The sequence below is a fragment of the Dryobates pubescens genome, chromosome Z (assembly GCF_014839835.1).
Source record: "Dryobates pubescens isolate bDryPub1 chromosome Z, bDryPub1.pri, whole genome shotgun sequence".
Lineage (NCBI taxonomy): Eukaryota > Metazoa > Chordata > Aves > Piciformes > Picidae > Dryobates > Dryobates pubescens.
Window position 1 is genome coordinate 108,185,468 of NC_071657.1, and position 21,659 is coordinate 108,207,126.

Genomic DNA, 21,659 nt, shown 5'->3' on the forward strand with positions numbered 1-21,659 from the left:
TGGTGTTGATTTTTACCAGTTATGCTTGATTCTAGAATTGTTCAAGTAGTACATTTGGAGAACTTGTTTAACACTTTGAAGATACTTATATTGTTTTCAAATGCTTTTGCATAATTTATTAGGAATTTATAGCTGTATAGATGTGAACAGGAATTTTCCTTGCATGTTAAATGCACAGTGAAGTTATTTAAAAATAACTTTGTAAATGTAGGAATGATGCTGACTGTTAGGTAGTGCTGCAAATGTGGGCTTTTACCGTCTGATATGAAAACATCACATCTAGTGTGGCATGCCCCACTGTTTGGTTTGGTTTGTAACCGAACTTGAGTATGGCTGCTTTGTTCATATACATATGATATATGGAAAGGATTCTGTGATTCTGTAAGAATTCTACAGAATGTCCACTATGAGAGAATATTTGAAATTTTGGTAGAAAGCCAATAATTACAAATCTAATACTTTAATTTTTTTTCCTGAAGTAACTGTATTTGATTATATGAAAAAAAAACACAAAACAACCAAAACCCTTTAGAATTACCTTTCAAGGTAGGAATGTTTTATGTAGCCTGAACAGTTGGGCTTCTTTTTCTTGCATGTGGTGGGGGTTTTCTTCACACTGAAACTAATGACAGTGACATCAAAGATTAATACTACTGCTGTTTGCTGCCATTGAAACCAACATGCCACTCTTGTTTTCCTCCTTTTGAGTTTCAGTCTACTGTTTTAATGACTGTATTCATTTTAGAATTGGTGGAGTTCATGCCACTCTTGTTTTTTCCCCCTTTTGACTTGAGTTTTAGTCTACTGGTTTTGTGACTATTAATTCTATAATTAGTGGAGATATAGCACTGATATTTAAAAAAAAATAAATATTTTATTTCCTCTACCAGTCTGAATGAAATTTTCTTACATTTTATAACACATTTATTCCTGACCTTTAGAATGCTGTGCTGTGGTAATAACTAGATTTGTATTACTGCAGATTTGCAGTTTTTTTCTTTGCTTAGAGGACACCCCCCAGACTTTTACTAGAACTTTAAAGAGGCAAGATATAAAATAAATGGAGCTGGTTTGGGCTTTGCAGGGAGTGTTTTTACATTATCTGTGTTGGCCTTTGTAGGGAAGGTGGAAGTAAAGTTCTGTCTTTTTCTGTTAACAGCCTAAAATGCCTGTGTGAATTCAGTGGAATAAATGGCGTCCAAAGTAACTGATGCTATAGTTTGGTACCAGAAGAAGGTAAGCTTTCACTTTGTTTTTATGGTGGCATTACAAAAAGTTGACTGTGGTTTATATGTGAAGTATAATAAATATAAAACACTAATGCATCATTGGTTAGTAGTGCATGAGAGTGAGGAGCTTGAAACTTTCCTTTGCTCGGTAAATAGTTACCGTCTCTAATGAAATACAGTAGTGTTGAGAACTACTCACTCCTTTGGCTGTTTGTGCTATCAAAGGAAGAACATTTTTGTTCTCAGAATATTAGTTCACATATAGAAGAATATTGTTTCTGTAGCACAAAACTGAAACCTTGTATTTAACTGGAAATGAAGAATTGAAATGCGTTTTCTGTCAGTAAAAAGGAAGTGTTTTAATTCATACCTAAAAGTGACAGACTAGGGCTTTTTAGAAGTTCATTAGAAAAAAAACCAAACAAACCTCAAAGCAAACAAAAAGCAGCTTGGGGGAGGAGGAAAAAAGGTCTCACTTGGAGGTACATAGTTCCAGTATCACCTGTATTTTTTGGTTCCTGTTTGTATGTAGAAATGTTTATATTTCTTCCTAATTTATCTTTTTGACAATTTCAAATCATCCTCTTCATGTTTGTATGCCAGTTGGCTTATTCAGGTAAATTGCTTTTAAAAAGCTGAAAAGTATGTTGCTTTACAAAGAAATAAGATCTGATGATTCCACACACCCCCCACACACCCCCCTGCTTCACACGCCATGATTTAGGAAGTTTCTATGAGTTATTGTTAACCTCGGTCCTGTGGCTGTCTTTTTGAGAGGATGTGTCTTGTCCTTAGGAGAAATATGCCAACAGTCCTCAAAACAGAAATTCTGATTAACTTCTAGCTAAGCAACAGTTGATTTCTAGAAACAAGACAATACTGGTGTGCTTTGCTGAGTTCTCTACAATTGAATTAAAGGTACAGTTGCAAAGCAGAAAAGTGAACTCTGCTGACTTAATTTATATCAAGCATGCAATTATGCACTAAAAACCTGAATAAGTCTTCAGAATTTAGTGAAGTTTTGGTTTTTGGGTTTTTTTTTTTGTACTGTGTACTCACTTGTATCTCAAACTTCATTAAAAGTTGGGGTTTAAAAAAAAATTATCAGTGGAATTGCCTTGTGATTTTTGAACCATTTCTTGACTACAGGTCAAGTCACAATTTTTAAGGATTTGGAGGACGACTTGTAGAAGATTTAGTGTATCAAAATTCAGTGCAGGATCTTTCAGAAGGGAAAAGAGATGTTACTTTTACCCACTTCCACTCAGCCTCTTATAAATGTCATTCACTTACACTGTCATACTGGGAATAGAAGCACACTCTGTGTGCTTCTTTTTTTTTTTTTTTTTTTTTGGTCTGGCCAGGACCTCGTGTTTCTGAGTCCTTTGATGCAAGAAAGGGTCTGCGGTGTCCATAAATCTTTAGGGAAGTTCATCCTTGTTACCTGCTTTTCTTAAGTATGTCTGTTTCCCTGTTGGTCATATAGGGAAAACAATGCCAGATGCGATAGGCTCCAGTCAACACTCTCCTGATGTTAAGAAGGCAGGATTCTCTGCTGATGGGTCCCTGTGCTCATCTTCCAGAGGGCAGGCCTTCTGGTCTTGATATAAACAACCCATTCCTCAGTTGTACTTTTCCCAGGGCACTGTTCCTAACAGGATTAGTTATTATCAGCACAGGTCATTCTTTTAACCCTTGTTCTTGCTGGGTTTTTTTGTGTTTTTAAATATCCCCCCCCCGAACTTTCATGCATGCTTCCAACAACAATATTTTTTCTGCAAGTCTCTAGCCTTTTAAAAGAGAGGGCTGCTCATGATGCCTTTATGGCAGGGAGTTTCAATGATGTGACATTGTTACTTCATCAAAGACTGGACTATCTTCAGGAGGGATAAGATCCTGTGTAAAGCAGATATCAATCTTTTCCCTGGTGTGAACAACATTTAATTGCAATGTGGAGTGGGGTTGGCCAAATGAGCAGGCTTTGCTTCTTTTGGTATGAGGAAGTGGAGTTTTTATTTTGGGACAAATGGCTGCACTGCAGAAATGTGGCATCTCATACAAATGTTCATGCTAATTGGATTGTTATTTCTTGGGTCCCATTTATTGAAGTTTCTCCTGGACAATGCAGATAGGAATGAACATTGTAGTGTGGTGCATCATCCTTTTGTAGGACCACCAGGGCTTTTGAATGCTGCTGTTTTTTATTTATTTAAATATTACATGGTACAGTATTTTTTTTCCCCCATGGATTTTTTGCTGGCACTGCAAACTGGGGAACAGAGAGAGCTATGCTAGTGGTTAGTGGCTACCGGACTATTTTTGGTCATTTTTGATAGACTTCCATTCTGTGATTGCTTATGTTGGCAAAATGCTGAACTGGTGGTTGCTTTCAGTTTCAGATTGTCAGTGTTCAGAGTTGTCAGTTTTTGTCCCAGTTACCTTGCTTTTTAGATCTGCTGGTTTCACACAACTGTAACTGAAACTCCAAGTGGAGAGCAATCAAAGCTTGGCACATTCTAGCAGTAAAACATTGTTTCTGGAGCAAGAAAGAACCAGGATTTCAGTCAGTATGAAGTATTAATGTGGGGGAGTACTTTCACATTAATGAATTGGTATATGAATGCCCTAAAAAAGGAACATGATGAACTTCCTGATGTTTCTAGTCATATTATAAAGAAGTAAAATATATTTGAATAGGTGGAGGCTGCGTAAGAAATATTGACCAGGTAACTTACTGTCTGTGTTTCTTTGTTTTCACTTTTAATGTATTTTTGTATGTATTTGTTATATGTATCTCTACTGAGTTTCAGAGGTCTGTTGTTTTCTCTAAAACAAGGCATTTTTGTATTTCTTGAAAATGGAATTCAAGTTAAGCAGTTGATCTTTTCCAACCCTACTTTAGGCAAGTTTTCCAGACACCTAGTTTATTCATATGAGTCATACCATTGTCTGAAATTGAGCTCCACACACCAGGACGATTTAGTAATGTACTTAATTGCTTGAAAGGTCAGACCTTGTATTATGTAAACTTGTTTGTTGTTGAAATAGATGTACTCTGCTTTTAGTGCTTCAGAGCTCTTGATTACTGTCCTGCAAAAGTACTCTCATAAATTCTTAGTTATTTTAAGTCTGACTGTAGGATTTCAGGTACTTGTTTGAGGTGTAAGATTGCATGGACACAGCTTTCCTGCTTCCACTGGTAGCTTATGGTTCCCAGCTGGTATGAATATTTTGCAAGGTATGAAATCCAACAGATAAATCCTGCTCTGTAGGAAGCAACATAAAGTAAAGCTTGGCTGTGTTGCTGGGTGCTGAGATATTTGTGTCAGACAGGGTTTGACTAGCTTGTTTTCAACATGTTCTGCTGCACAGGTTCTTGCAATAAGAGGGTGTGTCAGAGGTTGACTGCATGGCACTCTGGAATAGGCTGAGGGAGCTGGGGCTGTTCAGCCTAGAGGACTCCCAAGAGACATAATAGCAGCCTTCCAGTACCTGAAGGGGGCCTACAAGAAAGCTGCAGAAGGACTGTTTCCAAAAGCCTGCAGTGGTAGGATGAGTGGCAATGGTTTGAAATTAGAGAAGAGGAGATTTATATTGTTAGGAACAAATCCTGCACCATGAGGGTGGTGGAACTGCAATGGGTTACCCAGGGAGGTAGTTGAAGCCCCTTTCCTGGAGGTATTCAAAATCAGGCTCAACAAGGCTCTGAGCAACCAGCTCTAGTGGAGGGTGCCCCTGCTGACTGCAGGGGAGATGGACCTTTGGAGGTCTCTTCCAACCCAAACCTGTGGGTCCTAGACAGCTTTGGGTCTTTACTTTGGTCCTTGACAGCTACCAAGCTACTGTTCACATGTGTACACTTTGCTAGCTAATACCTTTAGGATTATGTGTATTTACCAGAATGCTGAACTTGCTTTGGATCGGAAATTGATTAGTTTTGCAGAGAAAAATGTCAGAATGTTTCCTCTGAAAAAATCTGACACCCCCACAGTTATTTTAAGCAATTTCAGTATCTTGGTGGTGTACCTTTCTGATACCAAGTTTATACATACTTGAAGTATTGCCTCAGTAACTGATGCTATAAATAATGAAATCGGGAATCATCTGATATACTGCTTGTATAGCTTGTAACTTAAGCTTTTTGCATTAATCTCTTCTAATTTTTGCAGATTTTACAGATAATAGTAGATTTACAATTTTTGGTCTGCTTTCCAGTTTGGAGACTATATATAAATTTACCTTAAAAACTTTCTGTTTTCTAGTCCTCACAGAAGCCTTGCTATTAAAATGGGGAACACATAAATTTGGTAATGATACTGCAGGAGTGAATTATTTTGTCCCTTCTCTTGGGGATCATTGTGGGGGAAGGCAGAATGGGGCTTAATGAATTGAACCCAAATCCTGCACCTGACTGCCTATTAGTTACCTTTGCTAACGCAGCTTTACACCGTTCTGGGTGTCCCTTGGGTATGGCTGTTAAAGGGCACAATAAAACAAATGAGATGTTATCTCTCTCGTAGTTTTAAAGGGCAAAATTAGAGTTCTAATTGCTTTGCTTGAGATCTATAATAGTCAGTGTTTTACAGCTCATTAGTCCAAGATTTTGCTTGCCAAGTTAATAAAGAAGCAAATAATAATAAACAATAATCCCTGAAAGCACCTGGTTTCCTTTTTGGCACTGAATTTATGTGGTGTGTTGGTGATCCTGACACCAGAGCCTGTTTTTGCCAAGTAGTTGGGCTGTATGACCTAAAACTTGACTGCTGAAACTGTATCACTTCAAAAAGGTCCCGTCAAGTATCAAAATTTGACAAGTGTTGGAGCTGCCTAATTTTTGAAGCACTGAGGAAAAAAACCCACAAATACTTAGAAGAGCTTTCTTCCACATAGTGCTGGGTTTGGGTACTTAAGTTGTCATCTGACCAAATGGTAGTGATCACCTTCAGCACCTTGTTTTGGTAAGACAAAACTCAGATTTCTGAATCTTGTGCAAAAGAGGCTCAAAAACTATCTCTGTGGCCATTGAATTGTTTCATTATGCCTCGTGAAACTACAACCTCTTCTCAAGGGATCTGATGGATATTTCAGCCACCCAGATGAATGCGCTGGCCTAAGGAAAGTGCCACTCAAGTTGTAATGCTGGAAAAAATGCTGAATTTTTAGTTGTCTTCAGGGAATTGTACTGAATAATGAGGCTGCCAGAGTGGATTTCTTTTCCCAGTTAGATCTTGAAGCAGCTTTGTCCTGTGCAAGTAAATAATAATTTTAAAAACAGTGTTGCAGAGGTTTTAAATCCTTAGCACTTGAGGAGTAACTGGGCTATGTAGTCAGTGGGTCAAGGGAAGGGATTATTACCCTCTGTTCAATTCATGGAAGTCATCGTCTAGGGCACTGATTCCAGGGCTCTGTGGTACAAGACAGACATTGGCATTCCTTGACAAACCCAGTGGAGGGCCACCAGGATTTTCATGAAGCTGAAGCAGTCTGAGAGATCTGGTTTGCTCAGTCTTGAGAAAAGAAGGCTAAGGAGAGATCTTATCACAACTAACTGAAAGGAGGTTGACATGCGGTCTTTTCTCCCTAGTAACAAGTGATAGGACAAGAGAAAATGGCCTCAAGTTGCACCAGGGGAAGTTTAAATTGGTTATTAGAAGAAACTTCCTGGTCAAAATGGTTGTCAAACACTGGAATTGACTCCCCAGGGAGGTGGTTCAGTTACCATCTGTGGATGAATTTGAAAGAGGTGTAGATATGCTAAGAGACCTAAGCATAAAATTGTTTAACATAAAGTTTGCCAGGCATGGAGATGCAACCCCAGAAAGGCTATGAAATGACTGATCTTTGGAGGTGTTTGTATCCCTACTGGATAAGTCCTTGATCAGCCTGCTGTAAGGGCCTGCTTTGCACAGGAGGTTGGGTTAGATGACCCAGAATCTGTGTTGCTCTGTGATGCCTTTAGTTTGAAATTTGAAGAGATGTAAACATTATCATAAGTGATTGCAATTAATGGCAGAGAGGAAATCTTACTCAGTTTGTGCTGCTTTTTAGACTTTGCTCTGTAGTCTTCTTAAGCTGAAGAAATGGTACCTGAAGTACCCCTACCGTCCAGTTCATGCAACGAGATGGTGACATGAAGTAGGTGTTGGTTATTCCTGTACTCTCATTTGGTTTAGCCTGCAAACTGTTTCCAACTCTTTTTATGTCTATGATTGTTCTTTATGTTTAATTGTGCAATGAAAAATGTGTTGTATATTTTTAGTAGATGTGCTGAAATCTGCAAACCCTTACTCAGGCCAATAACTAAGGCAGTAAAGAGTGATACAGAAAAACTATTAAGACATAGTTGGTAAGTATTTAATTATGTATTACTGTACTCTGAAAGGAACAGTACATTTAAGTAAGCTTTGGCAAAATTATTGTTCAGTGAAGTGGCTGAAAGGCCACAGTTATTGCCAGAACGAGTTGCGATTCAGACTGTGAGAATAAGGAAGTCTTAAAAGCGCTCATTTGCTTCCTTTGACTCCACATAGTTTGTTATAGCTCTCCCTCTGGAGCTGATAAGGGAGAGGAATCCCAGACTCTTTCAGTAATCAGAGGTAACAATTCAGCAGTCATAAATGGAAAGCCCTGCACTTTAGAATATACAGCTTCAACCTCTTCTGTGCCCTTCCTTTTTTGGCTAAAAGTTACTGAATTTCACTATCAGCAGGCATTGCACAACTATTATATAGTGATTTAGGATATACAACTTTAACCCCTTCTGTGCCCTCCCTTAATGGGCTAGTTACTAAATTAGTAAATAATAAAAGGGACTAAATTACTAAATAGCACACAATTATTTTATAGTGATTTCTGCCTGTGGCTGATTAGCTAAGTATGTCTTAGCTTAGCTTGTCTGATCCACAACTTCACCATAAATAAAACTGCACACCCTTCCCTTCCCTCCCAAAAAAATATTCAAGAGATCTAGGAAAAAAAACAATCATCCTAACAGCAGACATCTGTACCGACAGAGAAAACTGTACTGCTGAGCTACTAGATCATTGCCTTTGCTGCAGTGGGGATCAGTTTATGTAAAGAATAAAATGGAGCTTAAAGTAACTTTTAATGATCCTGTTCTAAGTTTGGAGAAAATGTGGAATTCTATGCCTAATATCTGAGACTGTATACTTAAACATAAACACAAAACAAGAGGCATTTAAAAAGATCTATCAATTTATATAGACATAATATTATTATTTTTTAACTATTAATATATAAAATGATGTGTGTGTTTGAAGAATATTTGACTGTAGCAGTTAGTAAAGCACTATTAGGCAATATTTTAACGAGGTGTCTTTTGTGGCCAGTCCAAGGAAGCAGCTTTGTTTTTTATTTACCGAGCTCTGTATCTTTGATCTTTTGGCTTTGTAACACTATTGTGATGTTGCTTGTAAAAGTGTTTAGAGGTTTTAAAGAGCAAAGCTGAGTATGCAGGTTTCATTATTGCTAGACATTAAAGTTTTAATATCCAGCAGGAAATACTGTGTATTCTTAGGATTATAGTCTTTGCTAGTCGTCTTGGGCATAAATTATAAATGGCTCCTGAAATATTGATTGATTCCATTAGAATCAGAAGGCCTTGTGAGTATTGGGCTACAGGTTGATAGCATCACTACATTAGCTTAAAGTGACTATCAGTGTCATTCACAAAGCTCAAATTCAATCTTGATGCACATATGGCTTGTTATGAGCAACACGCCGGGAAGAAGGACCTAGGCAGTACAGAAACCCTTCACACTGGGCTTTACTGGGAACAAAAGTTAGCTGTATTTTCAGTAGTTTGAACTTTTTTCTTTGTCTAATCCAGGTTACAAACGCAGACTGTGTAGGTGCCAAACAAATTTTAGAAAAAGAAAAGTGATGAAGTGCTTTCTGAGATGTTAGATTGGGAAGGAGTAAGTGCAGTTATTTTAGGTAGTATCAAGAGGTGCACATTTCCCTTAAAACCAGAAAGTGTTGAGGAGTCTGCACTTAAAAAGGCTCTCCAATTTATTTACTGTTTCAGTAAAGAGCTATCTTTCTCAGGGGAGTTTAGGCAGATGTGCCGTGCCATGCCAAGTCACACATGAGGTTAGATTTCTTTTGACAATTGTTTGTGGGGAAACTTCTTTCCTAGGAAACCTATTTGGAAGTTCATTATGCTTGGTTAATTTAGGATGCTAAGACCTCACTTCTCCATTGTGAGAGTTTTCCTTCTTTGCATGTAATGCTTTGTATGCTGAAAATATTAATAGCTTCTTGGAGAATTGTTGTTATTTCTTCTCATACGTATAAAGGAATAGAACTTCTTTCATCATCTTTACTCAGTGTTTACTGAGGCATGATGCCTTGAGAACTGAACATGTCAGAGGTAACAGTTCTGGATAGCCTGGAGAGAATCTTGGCACTGGGGAGGCCTGGCATGCATGATTTAAACTAGATGTGCATAGAATAATCTATGATAGTTTATCTAGTTCTGCTGCAAGTATACCACAGTTGTTATATCCGTAACTTATTCTAAATTTCCTACAACAGTGTTGTGTTACTGTTGATGTTTGGTGATGAAAGTTAGGTTTAAGTTATAAGATGGGCTTTGTTATCTAACTTGAATTAGCAAATAATTGTAAAAAGATGTTTGTGTTACTTTATTTTCTGCCAAAATCTTAATAGAAATTAAATTAGAGCAAATTTCTGTGATAAAGCAGATAAAAATTAGGATATTGTATGGAATAGCTTGGAAAAACATTATATTAAAAAAACCAAACCTGTAGCTAGTCATAGACTGGACTGAATGAATTAAAAATATCAGTGACAAACTGCTCAGTCCTGCACTGAGCCTTGGACAGATTTAAAAAGCATTGCTTATTGTTGTACTCTTCAAAATGGGATGATTTCTGGACCCTTGCAATTTCTACTGTAAACTTGCTTTTGACGGGTACTCCAGAACTTGCAGCTGTAATGGATGAGACACCAGGTGAGGTGGTGGGTTCAGCAGAGGATAGTTACTTGAACTGACTGGGGCCTTCATGTTGACTAGATGGTTCCAGGCACAAGACACCTGAATACCTGCAGAGGAGGCCTGAAGACAGTTGCTTGTTGAGAGAGAGCTTGCTTTGATCAAGTTTGTGTGTATTTAAATTAATTCATGTTTCTAACCCAAAGATCTTATCTCTAGAAGGTTATTCCTTCATTTTATTTGCCTTCAGAGCTTGATTTATGCAGCATTTCTGGGTGCTAGGTTTCTTTTCAGTGCCCTGCAGCAGCAAATTTAAAGAACAAATGCTAGAGCCTGTATGCGAACATGTGGCAACTTCAGCTTAAACATGAAACATACTTTAGATGCAAATGCTTGTAAATAAAAACTCTTTGAAGATGGAATTGACAGATGTTCTCAATAATTTAAAACTGGGAAGGTCTGCTAGTATTAACTTACGTTCATGAGTTCATTGGGAAATTGCATTCTTGAATTTATCATGGAGGAGTCCAGCATCTCAGGTAATCACGATGTGTTGGAATTTAGCTTGACGACGAAGAACACTTTTGTGTGAATTTTGAAAAAAACATTTCACAAACTGTGTTTGCCTGACATAATAGAAAAGAAAAAGCCTATGGTTTTTGCTTGCTTAGTTTTAGTAACTCAAGTTCTACCAGTTTTTGTTGAATGTGGAAAATGAAGTATTGCCAGCTACTAATGATGCCTTTGCTTTCACGTGTTTCCTTCTCATACACTTGCGAGGAAAGCATAGAGGGGCATCGATGCACATGGAGAGAGGTGCAATTTTGTATCAGATCTGAATTTGATGTGCTGAGCACCTTAGCTTGCTCCCTAAAGTACTTCTAGGGGTTAATTAAAAGAAGTGAAGTAAGGTAGATTTGAAGGGGGGAAAAAAAAAATCAACACCTCCCACCCCAAAATCCCCAAAACTCAAACATCTAAAACACAACAAAGAACCTAACCAGACCAAAATGCCCCCACAAACCAAACAAAACTTCCCCAAATAAACAACCCCAAACCCAAACCAAACAAAACCCCAGAGACTGTAATACTAGTTGCTATCTGTAATTATCCCCTTAGCTCTCTTCACTTTGCAGCAGCATGTCTTCACTTAATAGTCCAGTGCTCAGATTTTAATAATTAAAGCTGATCAGAAGTGATTGCCCAGATCCACTAGTCTAATAAAACAGTTGTAAGAGACCATCCACCTTAAAGTTGTTTCGTCTCCCTCATTTTACTTCCTTCTGGAAGAATTGCATTGTTGGGCAATGTTAACAGAAAATCGTGAAAGGCAAAATCCCTACTTCTTGTCTTTTTCTGGAGAAGGAAGCTGCTGCCTAGCCTTGAGGGCGAAGAAACATTTGTAGGAAAATATAACTAAGTCAGATTGTAAGTCTGTCAACTGCCTTGTCACAGATGTCTTCTGGGTTGTGTTTCCCAGAATTCCTGTAACAAATGGTCTGTTATATGTCTGAAAGAAGAGCACTCTTTTAGAGACTCAACTCTACACCAGTTTCAGCTATGCATGGAATTAGGAATAATCAAGTTTGCTGTGCCGCTTTGTTGGCTTCCTTCCGCATTGGTCTCTTGCATAATCGAGTCTTGCATGCCCTTTTCTGTCTCTGTGGAAAGAAATGGTTGTTGGAAGTAGGAAGGTAGGACGTGTTATTGTAGAGCACAGAAGCCTCACCTGGGACTACTGCAGTAAATGTCATGAAAAACAGGAAGGTCCAAAGTTTGATTTAAAATGTATTTAGAGAAAGAAGCCAGCACAATCAGGTATCAATGTCTGGGTGGAGTGCTTATTCAAGAGACTTTTTAATTGCTGGCTGTTATCCTGGTGGAGTTAGCTCTTAAACTTCCTTTGCGTAATGAATTTAATTGCAGCAAGTGCTTAATTCTGCCCAGTGCGGTACCTGACTCTCTAATTACTTTCCACAGCTTATTTTTTTTTTCCAAAATGAGAGATGCAACATATTTATTATTATTATTATTATTATTATTATTATTATTATTATTATTATTATTATTATTATTATTATTATTATTATTATTGTTATCAAAAAGCCAGTAGGTTTTTAAAATGTTTCTTTACCCTGGAGTTTTTAAGGTAGCAAACTACAAAAATTGTTTTGGTGTCTAGTTCTTCCGAATGGGAAACGACTTGAATTTGAGAAGGGGCAATTAAATAATTCAATTCACTCTTCTCACTTGAAATGGAATGGGTTGTCCAGGGTGGTAGTTGAGGCCCTGTCCCTGGAGGTGTTTAAGACCAGGCTGGATGAGGCTCTGGCCAGCCTGATCTAGTGTGGGTTGTCCCTGCCCATGGCAGGGGGGTTGGAACTAGATGATCCTTGTGGTCCCTTCCAACCCTGACTGATACTATGAAATTTTAAATATGCTTTGGATTGTACTGGTCTAAATGAGAAATTTTCCTGTTTTTTTTTTTTAATTTATAATTTTTACTTTTATTTCCCCCCCACTGATGGGTAAGTGAAAAGGTATATGTTTAAATCAAGAATGACCTTGTTGGGTTTTTTTAATTTCTTTTTTTCCCATTTTTTTTTTTTTTTTTAATTTATCCATTTTCTGTCATTTTTTTTTTTAATTGTGTTTTGTCATGTAGTACTTAAGACTGAACCAGTAAGAGACAAATCAAAACAATGTTTTCTGGTTTAAGGTGTATGCGCTTGCACTCTCGGGCCCGTTATGTCTGCTGCAGTCTGCAAACCAGGATGAGAAGTCATCTTCCTGCAATAAGGTTGAATTGAAGCAGGTCTCTCAAATGACAAGGGCTCCTTCTACCTCTGTTAGGTGTCTGGACTAAGCTGCTTGTATCACTTCTCTGCACAGTCAACAAAGGGACTTTGAATCTCAGAAGTGCACCTGTCTCTCCCTTAGGACCTTGAAAAGTGATACTGTATTTAACTGCTCAGAGTTTGTGGTATGAATCAAATCCCAGATACCTGTATGTGCGTATGTGGGCAGTGTGTATATGACTGGGGAGAACTTCTGGGATGTAAGGGTTTTGAAATTGACACAGTAAAAGAGATCTCTGCAGACTGTTCTCTGCACTATTTGTGAAGGGTCCAAAGCAATCTTATAATCATGGAATCAATGAATGGCTTAGGTTGGAAGGAACCTCAGAGATCACCGACTCCAACCTCCCTGCCATGTGCAGAGATGCCTCTCAACCAGACTCAGCTGCTCAAGGTCTCATCCAGCCTAGCCTTGAATACCTCCCAGGGAGGAGGCATCCACCATCTCTCTAGGCAACCTATTCCAGAGTCCCACCACGCTTGTACTGACAAACTTCTTCCTAAGATCCAGTCTAACCCTACTCTACTTCAGCTTCAAACCATTACCCATTGTCCTGTTCTAGACACCCTTCTGAAAAGTCCCTTTTCAGCCTTCCTGTAGTATGCCTTCAGGTATTGGATAGCAGCTCTAAAGTGCCCTGGGAGTCTTCTTTTCTCTAGGTTGAACAACCACAGTTCCCTCAGCCTATCCTCACAGCAAAGGTGCTAGAGTCCTTCGATCATCTTCAATAAGTTCTCAAAAAGTTTGCCTATATTGTGTCATGTATCGACTTGTTCTTACTACTTCATCTTATGTCTGAATTTCCTGAAGTTTGAAGTAAAAATATCTGACAGTCTTAAAGTGGATTTCTTGTATAAACCAGTACACAGTGATTTCTTAAACTAACCACCTGTCTTGATGTTATTTTAAGTGGCAGAACTCACCAAAATTGGTCTTGGTGCTAGTATTTTAAGAAGTGCTTTAGTGATCAGCTTTTACTCTATCTGTAGTTCTGCTCTTAGAAATACACAAATACTGCAGTGCTGTGGTAAGGCAAGAGCCTAAGAGAAAAGAATTGCTTTTCATTCACATTTTTAATGAAACTTATTTACATTTAGACAAAACTAGATCCTGTGAAGAGTTTAATGAAAAAAATAGCCTAGCAGCTTAATGAGTGAAAAAATCTGGGAGTAGGTCTACTAGGAATATTATTTCATCAGTACTTCAGCATAAAAAGTGTCTTTTTCTCATGTTCTTTGGGGTTTTCTTGGGTTTTAATCTAGTTAATTACCAGCCTCACCATATATTTTGTTACTGTGCAATCTTATGAGATAACGTTAAAGACAATCTAGCTGTAAAAGTGGGCAGAATGAAATGGAAAGGAAAATACATGGAGAGATTATTTTGAATAATAAATTCATAGAAGGTAGGGGTTCAACTGGATTTGTGTGGTATTTTGTGTGAAGTTAACAGTGTCAGTGTTGCTGCTGTAGGTCTGCTCTCTGTCAGTATGCTCACTGGAATCCCAGCCAGTGCGGGGGGGAGTGAGATCTTCCAGTCCTCTGGCCTGCACAAGTCATGGCATAAGGCTGAGGCTATCTCCTTGCTCACCTCTCCCCTCTAGCACAACTCAATTACAGATCAGCCAGATCCAGTCCAGCCACGATGAAATGGAGAAGATAAAAGATAAAGATTTCTTTGTGAATAAGTCTCCCCAAGGAAAATAGCCTGTTGTCTACATGCTTGTCTTACTGAAGACTGACCAACTGATTTTGTTTGAGCAATGTCTTTTAAAACCTAATGTAGATATTTTTTTGTGTGTGTGTTTTCTTTTTAGATTGGGGCATATGATCAACAAATATGGGAAAAATCAGTAGAGCAAAGAGAAATCAAGGTAACAACACTTCAACCTTTTCGGGGCCCGTTACTGTGCACGCTATCTGTGGTTGTGTGTGCTGACACAGTTTACAGTCTGTGTGGTGGTATTTAATACTGGTAAAGTAAAACAAGACTTGTGGAGTGTAACCAAACATAGCCAGCATACCATGTTCTATTTATTTTACATAATCAGTAACTCTGCAGCACTTAGCCTGCTGCATCTTTCTGTATCTCAGTACCTATTTTTTTTCTTTCAGTTATCTTATGATGGGGCTTAGTTGTTTTAGTACCTCTGTCTTCCACTTTTCTTTGTGTTCTAATTCTGATGTCAGTTATCTGAGCTCTCTTTACTTTCAGTTAGTTACCTTATACCTGCAGTTTACTTTTCCTCCTTTATGATGCTGTCATTGTTTTGCACAGTTTATTAGACTGGTAAGTACTCCAGGCTTTGTTTCCCTGAACAAGCAGTTTAACAGTGTTCTTTGCATTTTGGTTTAACTAACAGTGCCATCAATGTCTGCTACATTGCTAAAGTGGTTTGGAGAGAAAAAAACAACACAAACAAACAATCCTATATTTAATAGATTTGTGGACTGTATATTATGTCATACTCCATGATGTCAAAGTTAATTTTATTTAACATTGTCTTGCAATTAACATTTTTTTTTTCTTCAAATACTGCACACAGGAGGTATGCTGTTTCTGCTTGAGTTTCAAGGCGTTGCTTAACACTGGCCAAATGTCCATTGCTTCAGTTTCCCCGTGGGTGGTTTTTTCCCGTGCCCAGACGTTAAATGTGTAAGAAGGGTGTGCCGGAGGCACTTGTTAGCCCTGCCGGGGAACCACTCCTGACGTGGCAGGCTTCAGTCTACAAATTAACTTCTAAGTCGGAGCAGACGGGATTTTTAAAGCGCATCTATACCTAAGGCGCAGTGCCCCCCAGCCCGCAGCCGCGCCCCCCCTGTGGCGGGATCTGCCTCCCGCCTCTGCCGTTCCACCCCTGTCCGTTCCTCCGTCTCTGTCCCGCCGCCGGCCCGGCCCCGCCGCCGGCTGCTCTGAAGGGGCCGGGGGCGCGGCAGGGGCAGTGCCCGGCAGGGGCAGTGCCAGGCAGGGCGGGCTGCTCGGAAGTGCCCTGTGGATCTCCAAGCAGCAGCTGCAGCCGGCACGAGTGCTGTTAGCAAGGCAGGAGTTGTTGCAGGAAATTTGTGTCCTGTGGTGTCATTTGTCTGGAATGTGCAGGAGAAGCTTTTGGAAACGTTTACCATCAGGGCAACTCATCTCCAACTAAGCGCCAAGCCTGGTACTTGCTGTCAGTGTCCTTCCCATGACAATGAGAACTGCTCACCATTATGACAGAAGTTGTTATAATGACTGTACAATAGGACATTATTCCAATAACTGATCGCAAGTGATGCCTTGTGCTCATTTATAATGCATCCCCTTTGGCTCTGGAGCCAAATAACTCAGAAATTAACGATGTTGGCTGTATGAACTCCTGTGGACTGAGCTTAGTGTAACAATGGCAACACTGCAACAGGCTACTGAGTTCAAAGATTACACAATGGTGCTTTAATCTCAAAGCTACTACAGTCCTGTTCATAAATGAAATTAAAAATCATCTGATTCTGATGCTATATAAATGTACCCCTTAGTTAGAACTATAGTAGATCCTATTAAGATTAATTTAAAAATTTGTGCAAAAGAATTTTTATAGTAATAACACCTGTTTTTAAGTGTTTTCTTGTAAACTTTACTGTTAGAATCCTAGAATCCTAGAATGGCTTAGATTGGAAGGGAACTCAGAGATCATCTACTCCAGCCCTCCCGCCATGGGCAGGGACACCTCTCAACCAGAGCCTGCGGCACAAGGCCTCATCCATCCTGGCCTTGAACACTCCCAGGGAGGAGTCTTCCACAACCTCCCTGGCCAACTATTCCAGAGTCTCAAGTCTCACCACCCTTGTACTGAGTTTGGTGCAGAATAGAAACATTATGAACTAACCAGATGGGCCTGAACAATATGAAACTGAGTGTTTCCTTTGTGATGGAAGTGGGTTTGAAGCACTGCTGGATCCCACATGTATTGCAGATATTTGTGATGTATTAAAAGAGTGGAGAAATTGCATCCTAATGAATGGAATTCTTTCACTGCATGTGGCAAAATGTAGAACAAATTCAGTGTAGTCTGTAGAGTCTGACAGCATTTGAGATTTGACCAAAGGCATTTTTAAACAGTATGACACCATTTTAAAACTTTTTTCCCCCCATGGAAAGATGCATCATATGGTTAGCCTTTTTGCACATTCTGCCATATCCATGTTTCACTGCTGTGCATTAATTGTGATTTGTTTCAAGCAAACTAATTTCTCTAATAGATGCATCAGGTGATGACTCTGTATTTAACTCATTGTGAAGAGTTTGATTATTTTTATTTATTTTTATTAATGCAGCATGAAAAATCCAGTTGACTCTCGATGTGAGAAATATTTTGAGCTGCACTCTGTGTATTTGAACAATTTGCTTGTTCTTGCAGAATTAACATTCACAGATCTTTCATTATTAATTTCATCTGATTTAAACAATACATGTTTTTACATGTGGATCAAATATGAAAGTGGGGGAAATCTAGAGATCTCCAGTGAATTTAATTGCCCTTTTTTAAAATTAAAACAATTACAGAACTTACATAATAATACCTGAATAATAATAATATCTTGAATATTTTTGGAAGTATTCTGTTTACTCTGAATGAATTGTGCTCTGTGGAATCATTGTGTGGCGTGACCAAGAGCCTAATCTAAAGGGATCAGAATAAACACAACTGTCTTTGAGGCTTGAGTGCAGCATCACATTTTATCATTAGAAACAAACTTGAAAGTTTTGCAAGATAACATGGCTCTTCAGTGAAGGAAGGTGCTGTTTCTAAAAGACAAGCCTAATTTTATCCCTGCTGCTTTCTTGTTGTGTGGACTTTGGGGTTTTCCTCTTTTAAATAGGTGAATCCGTATTCACTACTAAGAAAAATGAATAGTTTTCTAGAATTTGGATTTCTGATATTGCTGATTAGTGGTGCCTGCATTACAACATGATTTGCTGTCTAGGTTTTGAATGAAGGAGCTGCACTGTAAGCGTTTCGTGCAGTTTATTTAGGCATCTAAGGAGAAAAGATATTCAGGAATTTGTTGCAAAAGCTCTGGAGACCTAATAAAAATGTATTACTAATTCTTGCAAGTGTGTGCATATATTTTCTGCATAATCCCAAGCCATGGTAGATGAATGCTCAGTGCTTAACCATGTTTAGAAGATTACCTAATGGGTCAGTAATTGGTTGGGGTTTGTTTAGATTGCAAAATGCATAAAAAAGGAATTTGCTATGTCTTGTTTCATAGAATGTTTATTTTATACTGCTTGAAATCTATGAAGTTGACATCTTTGTCTGAGTTTTCAGTAGCAGAAGAGGTTAAATACAATTACTGACCACATCAATACTTTTTTCTGTTGTCTTGTCACTTGCAAGAATGTATTTTAATAGCATTTATCTATTGCAGGGTTTGAGAAACAAACCAAAAAAAACAGGACATGTGAAACCAGACCTCATAGATGTTGATCTTGTAAGAGGTATGTCCTGAGCTAGGAAAAGCTGAATTTCTCAGTGTAAAAATAACCACCATCCTGTGTATGGTAACAAAAGTGTAAGTACTAAAAAACTCCAACCAACCATCCCTATGTAACTTCTCTATACAAAGATGAATAGGACACTTTGTTAAAAGATGACCTCTGATCAAACTGAAGACTTAAAGACTTCATTTAAATTTTGTTAGATAGATTTAGATTTTGAAAAAAGAAGCATGTAGATTGCAATGCATCAATTTTTGTAGTTCAGAAATCAGGCATTCAGACTTCTTCCAGATCTTCTGACATCTAGGAGAAAGGTTATGTGGAAGTTTCTGGAGAGCAACAGTTCTATAAGCCTTGACTATGTCTTGCCCATTCTAAATAACAAAACAACAACCAAAGGTCAGATCATATGAGACTTTTCAAAAAGTCTTTATTTAGTCTGAATTTATTTTTATTTAATTTCCCTCATGCCTTGTGAAAATATTATTAAGCTTTTTTTCCTGTAAGTTCAGCAGCCAGCACAGTCTCCTGAATCCATTCCAGGCAGTACACTTTGAATTCAGTCTTGTATTAACCAAAGCACCCCACTGTGCTCTGGCCCTTGGAGATAGAATAGGATAGAATAGAATTAACCAGGTTGGGAGAGACCTTTGAGATCGAGTCCAACCTATCATCCAACACTATCTAATCAACTAAACCATGGCACCAAGCACCCCGTCAAGTCTCTTTCTAAACACCTCCAGTGATGGTGATTCCACCACCTCCCTGGGCAGCCCATTCCAATGGCCAATCACTCTTTCTGTGAAGAATGTCTTCCTAACATCCAGCCTAAATCTCCCCTGGTGGAGCTTGAGACTGTGTCCTCTTGTTCTGGTGCTGGTTGCCTGGGAGAAGAGACCAACCCCCACCTGGCTACAACCTCCCTTCAGGTAGTTATAGACAGCAATGAGGTCTCCCCTGAGCCTCCTCTTCTCCCGGCTAAGCAACCCCAGCTCCCTCAGCCTCTCCTCATAGGGCTTGTGCTCCAAACCCCTCCCCAGCTTTGTTGCCCTTCTCTGGACATATTCCAGCAACTCAACATCGTTCTTAAACTGAGGGGCCCCGAACTGGACACAGTCCTCAAGTTGTGGCCTAACCAGTGCTGAATACAGGGTCAGAATGAGTTTCCTGCTCCTGCTGGCCCCACTGTTCCTGATACAGGCCAGGATGCCATTGGCCACCTTGGCCACCTGGGCACACTGCTGGCTCATGTTCAGCCTACTGTCGACTAGTACCTCCAGGTCCCTCTCTGCCTGGCTGCTCTCCAGCCACTCTGACCCCAGCTTGTAGCACTGCATGGGGTTCTTGTGGCCAATGTGTAGAACCTGGCACTTGGATGTGTTAAATCTCATGTTGTTGGATTCTGCCCATCTGTCCAACCTGTCAAGGTCCCTCTGCAGAGCTCTTCTACCCTCTAACAGATCAACACCTGCCCCCAACTTGGTGTCATCTGCAAACTTGCTGATGATGGACTCAATACTCTCCTCCAGATCATCAATAAAGATACTAAAGATACATAAGCACCCTCCCACCCAGAACTCTGTGTGGAGACCTGCTCACCCCTGTGTTCCCAGGCCACTTCATGGCTTCACCAGTTGGGCTGGCTTGATCCCTGCTAGCACTTGCAGGTCACTGGCACTATCAACACCTGCCCCCCGCACCCTCGCCCCACTCATGCTGTGGTACCTGACTCCAGGTTCTAGCACTCACCCTGCTAGGCATGCATGCTCTCAAAACAGACCAGCCCCTGCCCAGGAGGGAGTTAAAGGAATCGAATTAGAAGGAATTACAGACTGACCTGGGCAGGTGCATGACCAGCAACATACTCTTAAGAAGCACCTAGTTATGCTTGTTAGGCATTTTTTCTCTCTCTACTCCTCAATTCCTCCATACTTGTTCCTCCTCAAGTTGCCTAGACCTCTCCCTTGGTTTCTTCCCTAAACATCCCATAGTGAGTCCTGTGCAACAAGAGATCCTTTTCCTTTGCATTCCATAATGAGTCCCACACCCCTGGGCAGTAGCCCCCTTTCCTCTGAAAGGTGATCTGGAGGGCTGCTACCAATGGCTTGTGGTGATGATTTCATACCTGGAGAACTGATGTCTCTCCTGGGACAGCCCTGATTGTTTCTGTGCCTCTGTAATGGTTTGTGGAGATGGACCTTTAATGGGCTTCAGCAATAGGTCTAAAAGAACCCCAGCAGGGTATTATTTGGGCTCCCCCTCCTGACATTGTCTCTTTGAGCAGATGAGCTTTTATCACATCACCTAACAACAGAACTTTTTAAAAAATGAGCACAGGAGAGGAAGAAACAAAATAAATATTATTTGAAATTAAAGGAAACAGAACTGAAAACTACATGTTGGTAGGAATTGGGGAACAGCAGCAAACCACTTCAATATAGTGATACAGAAGAATAACATTTAAATGGCCACTCTGCACAGATGTCCAAGTGGGCATTTAAGGTAATTCCAATACTGACAGTGTACTCCATGCCAGCGCAGAGCTCAGTGATGCCAGTTCTGCTTGTGAACAAGGTGGAGATGGCATAGCGGCACATAGTAGTTGCCCTTTCAGAGCAGTAACCTTGGCAAAATTTTCACAGCCCCAGTGAGTAAATGCTGCAGTTTTCTAGCTGGCAGAGGAGTGGGAATTTGCAGGAAGAAAAAGAAATGGAGAAGGACATTTTGAATGAGTGAGATAAAAAATGATGAAAAAAACAGACAAAGATAGATTACTGAGTGGCTTTCCTGCTCCTGGGCTAGCCCTCCTTTGGACAGGTACCTCCTCTATAGTTCTCAGCCCTATTCTGTTTACCTGAATGACACAGCTGGAGCAATTTACAGATGTTGATGTTTTAGATCCCATTCCTTTGTTGGGAAAGGACTCTTCAGTACCTGCACAGGCATGTGGAGTTTTCATACAACCTCCTGCTGCTTCATACCATTTTCTGATTCTTCAGTGCAGCAGAATAATTTTTATTATTTTAAAATAATTTTGACATTGTAAAAAATGGCAATGTTTCGTTATTCACACTTGCTGAAATCTTGGTATTTGTAGAAATTCCAGATACTGGCAGTCA

The 21,659-nt window shown here is 39.5% G+C and overlaps 1 protein-coding gene across 5 annotated transcripts in view; it reads left to right on the forward strand.

Moving 5' to 3' along the window:
- The window catches only part of PHTF2 (putative homeodomain transcription factor 2), a 69,046-nt gene that overhangs the window by 15,217 nt on the left and 32,170 nt on the right, over positions 1 to 21,659 (forward strand). For all 5 annotated transcript variants that reach the window (XM_054178094.1, XM_054178093.1, XM_054178092.1 and 2 more), the window contains exons 2-4: positions 1,160 to 1,236; positions 14,882 to 14,938; positions 18,471 to 18,540. In XM_054178094.1, coding sequence (XP_054034069.1) covers positions 1,192 to 1,236; positions 14,882 to 14,938; positions 18,471 to 18,540 — 172 coding nt within the window. In that variant the 5' untranslated portion in view covers positions 1,160 to 1,191. The remainder of the gene's footprint in view (positions 1 to 1,159; positions 1,237 to 14,881; positions 14,939 to 18,470; positions 18,541 to 21,659) is intronic.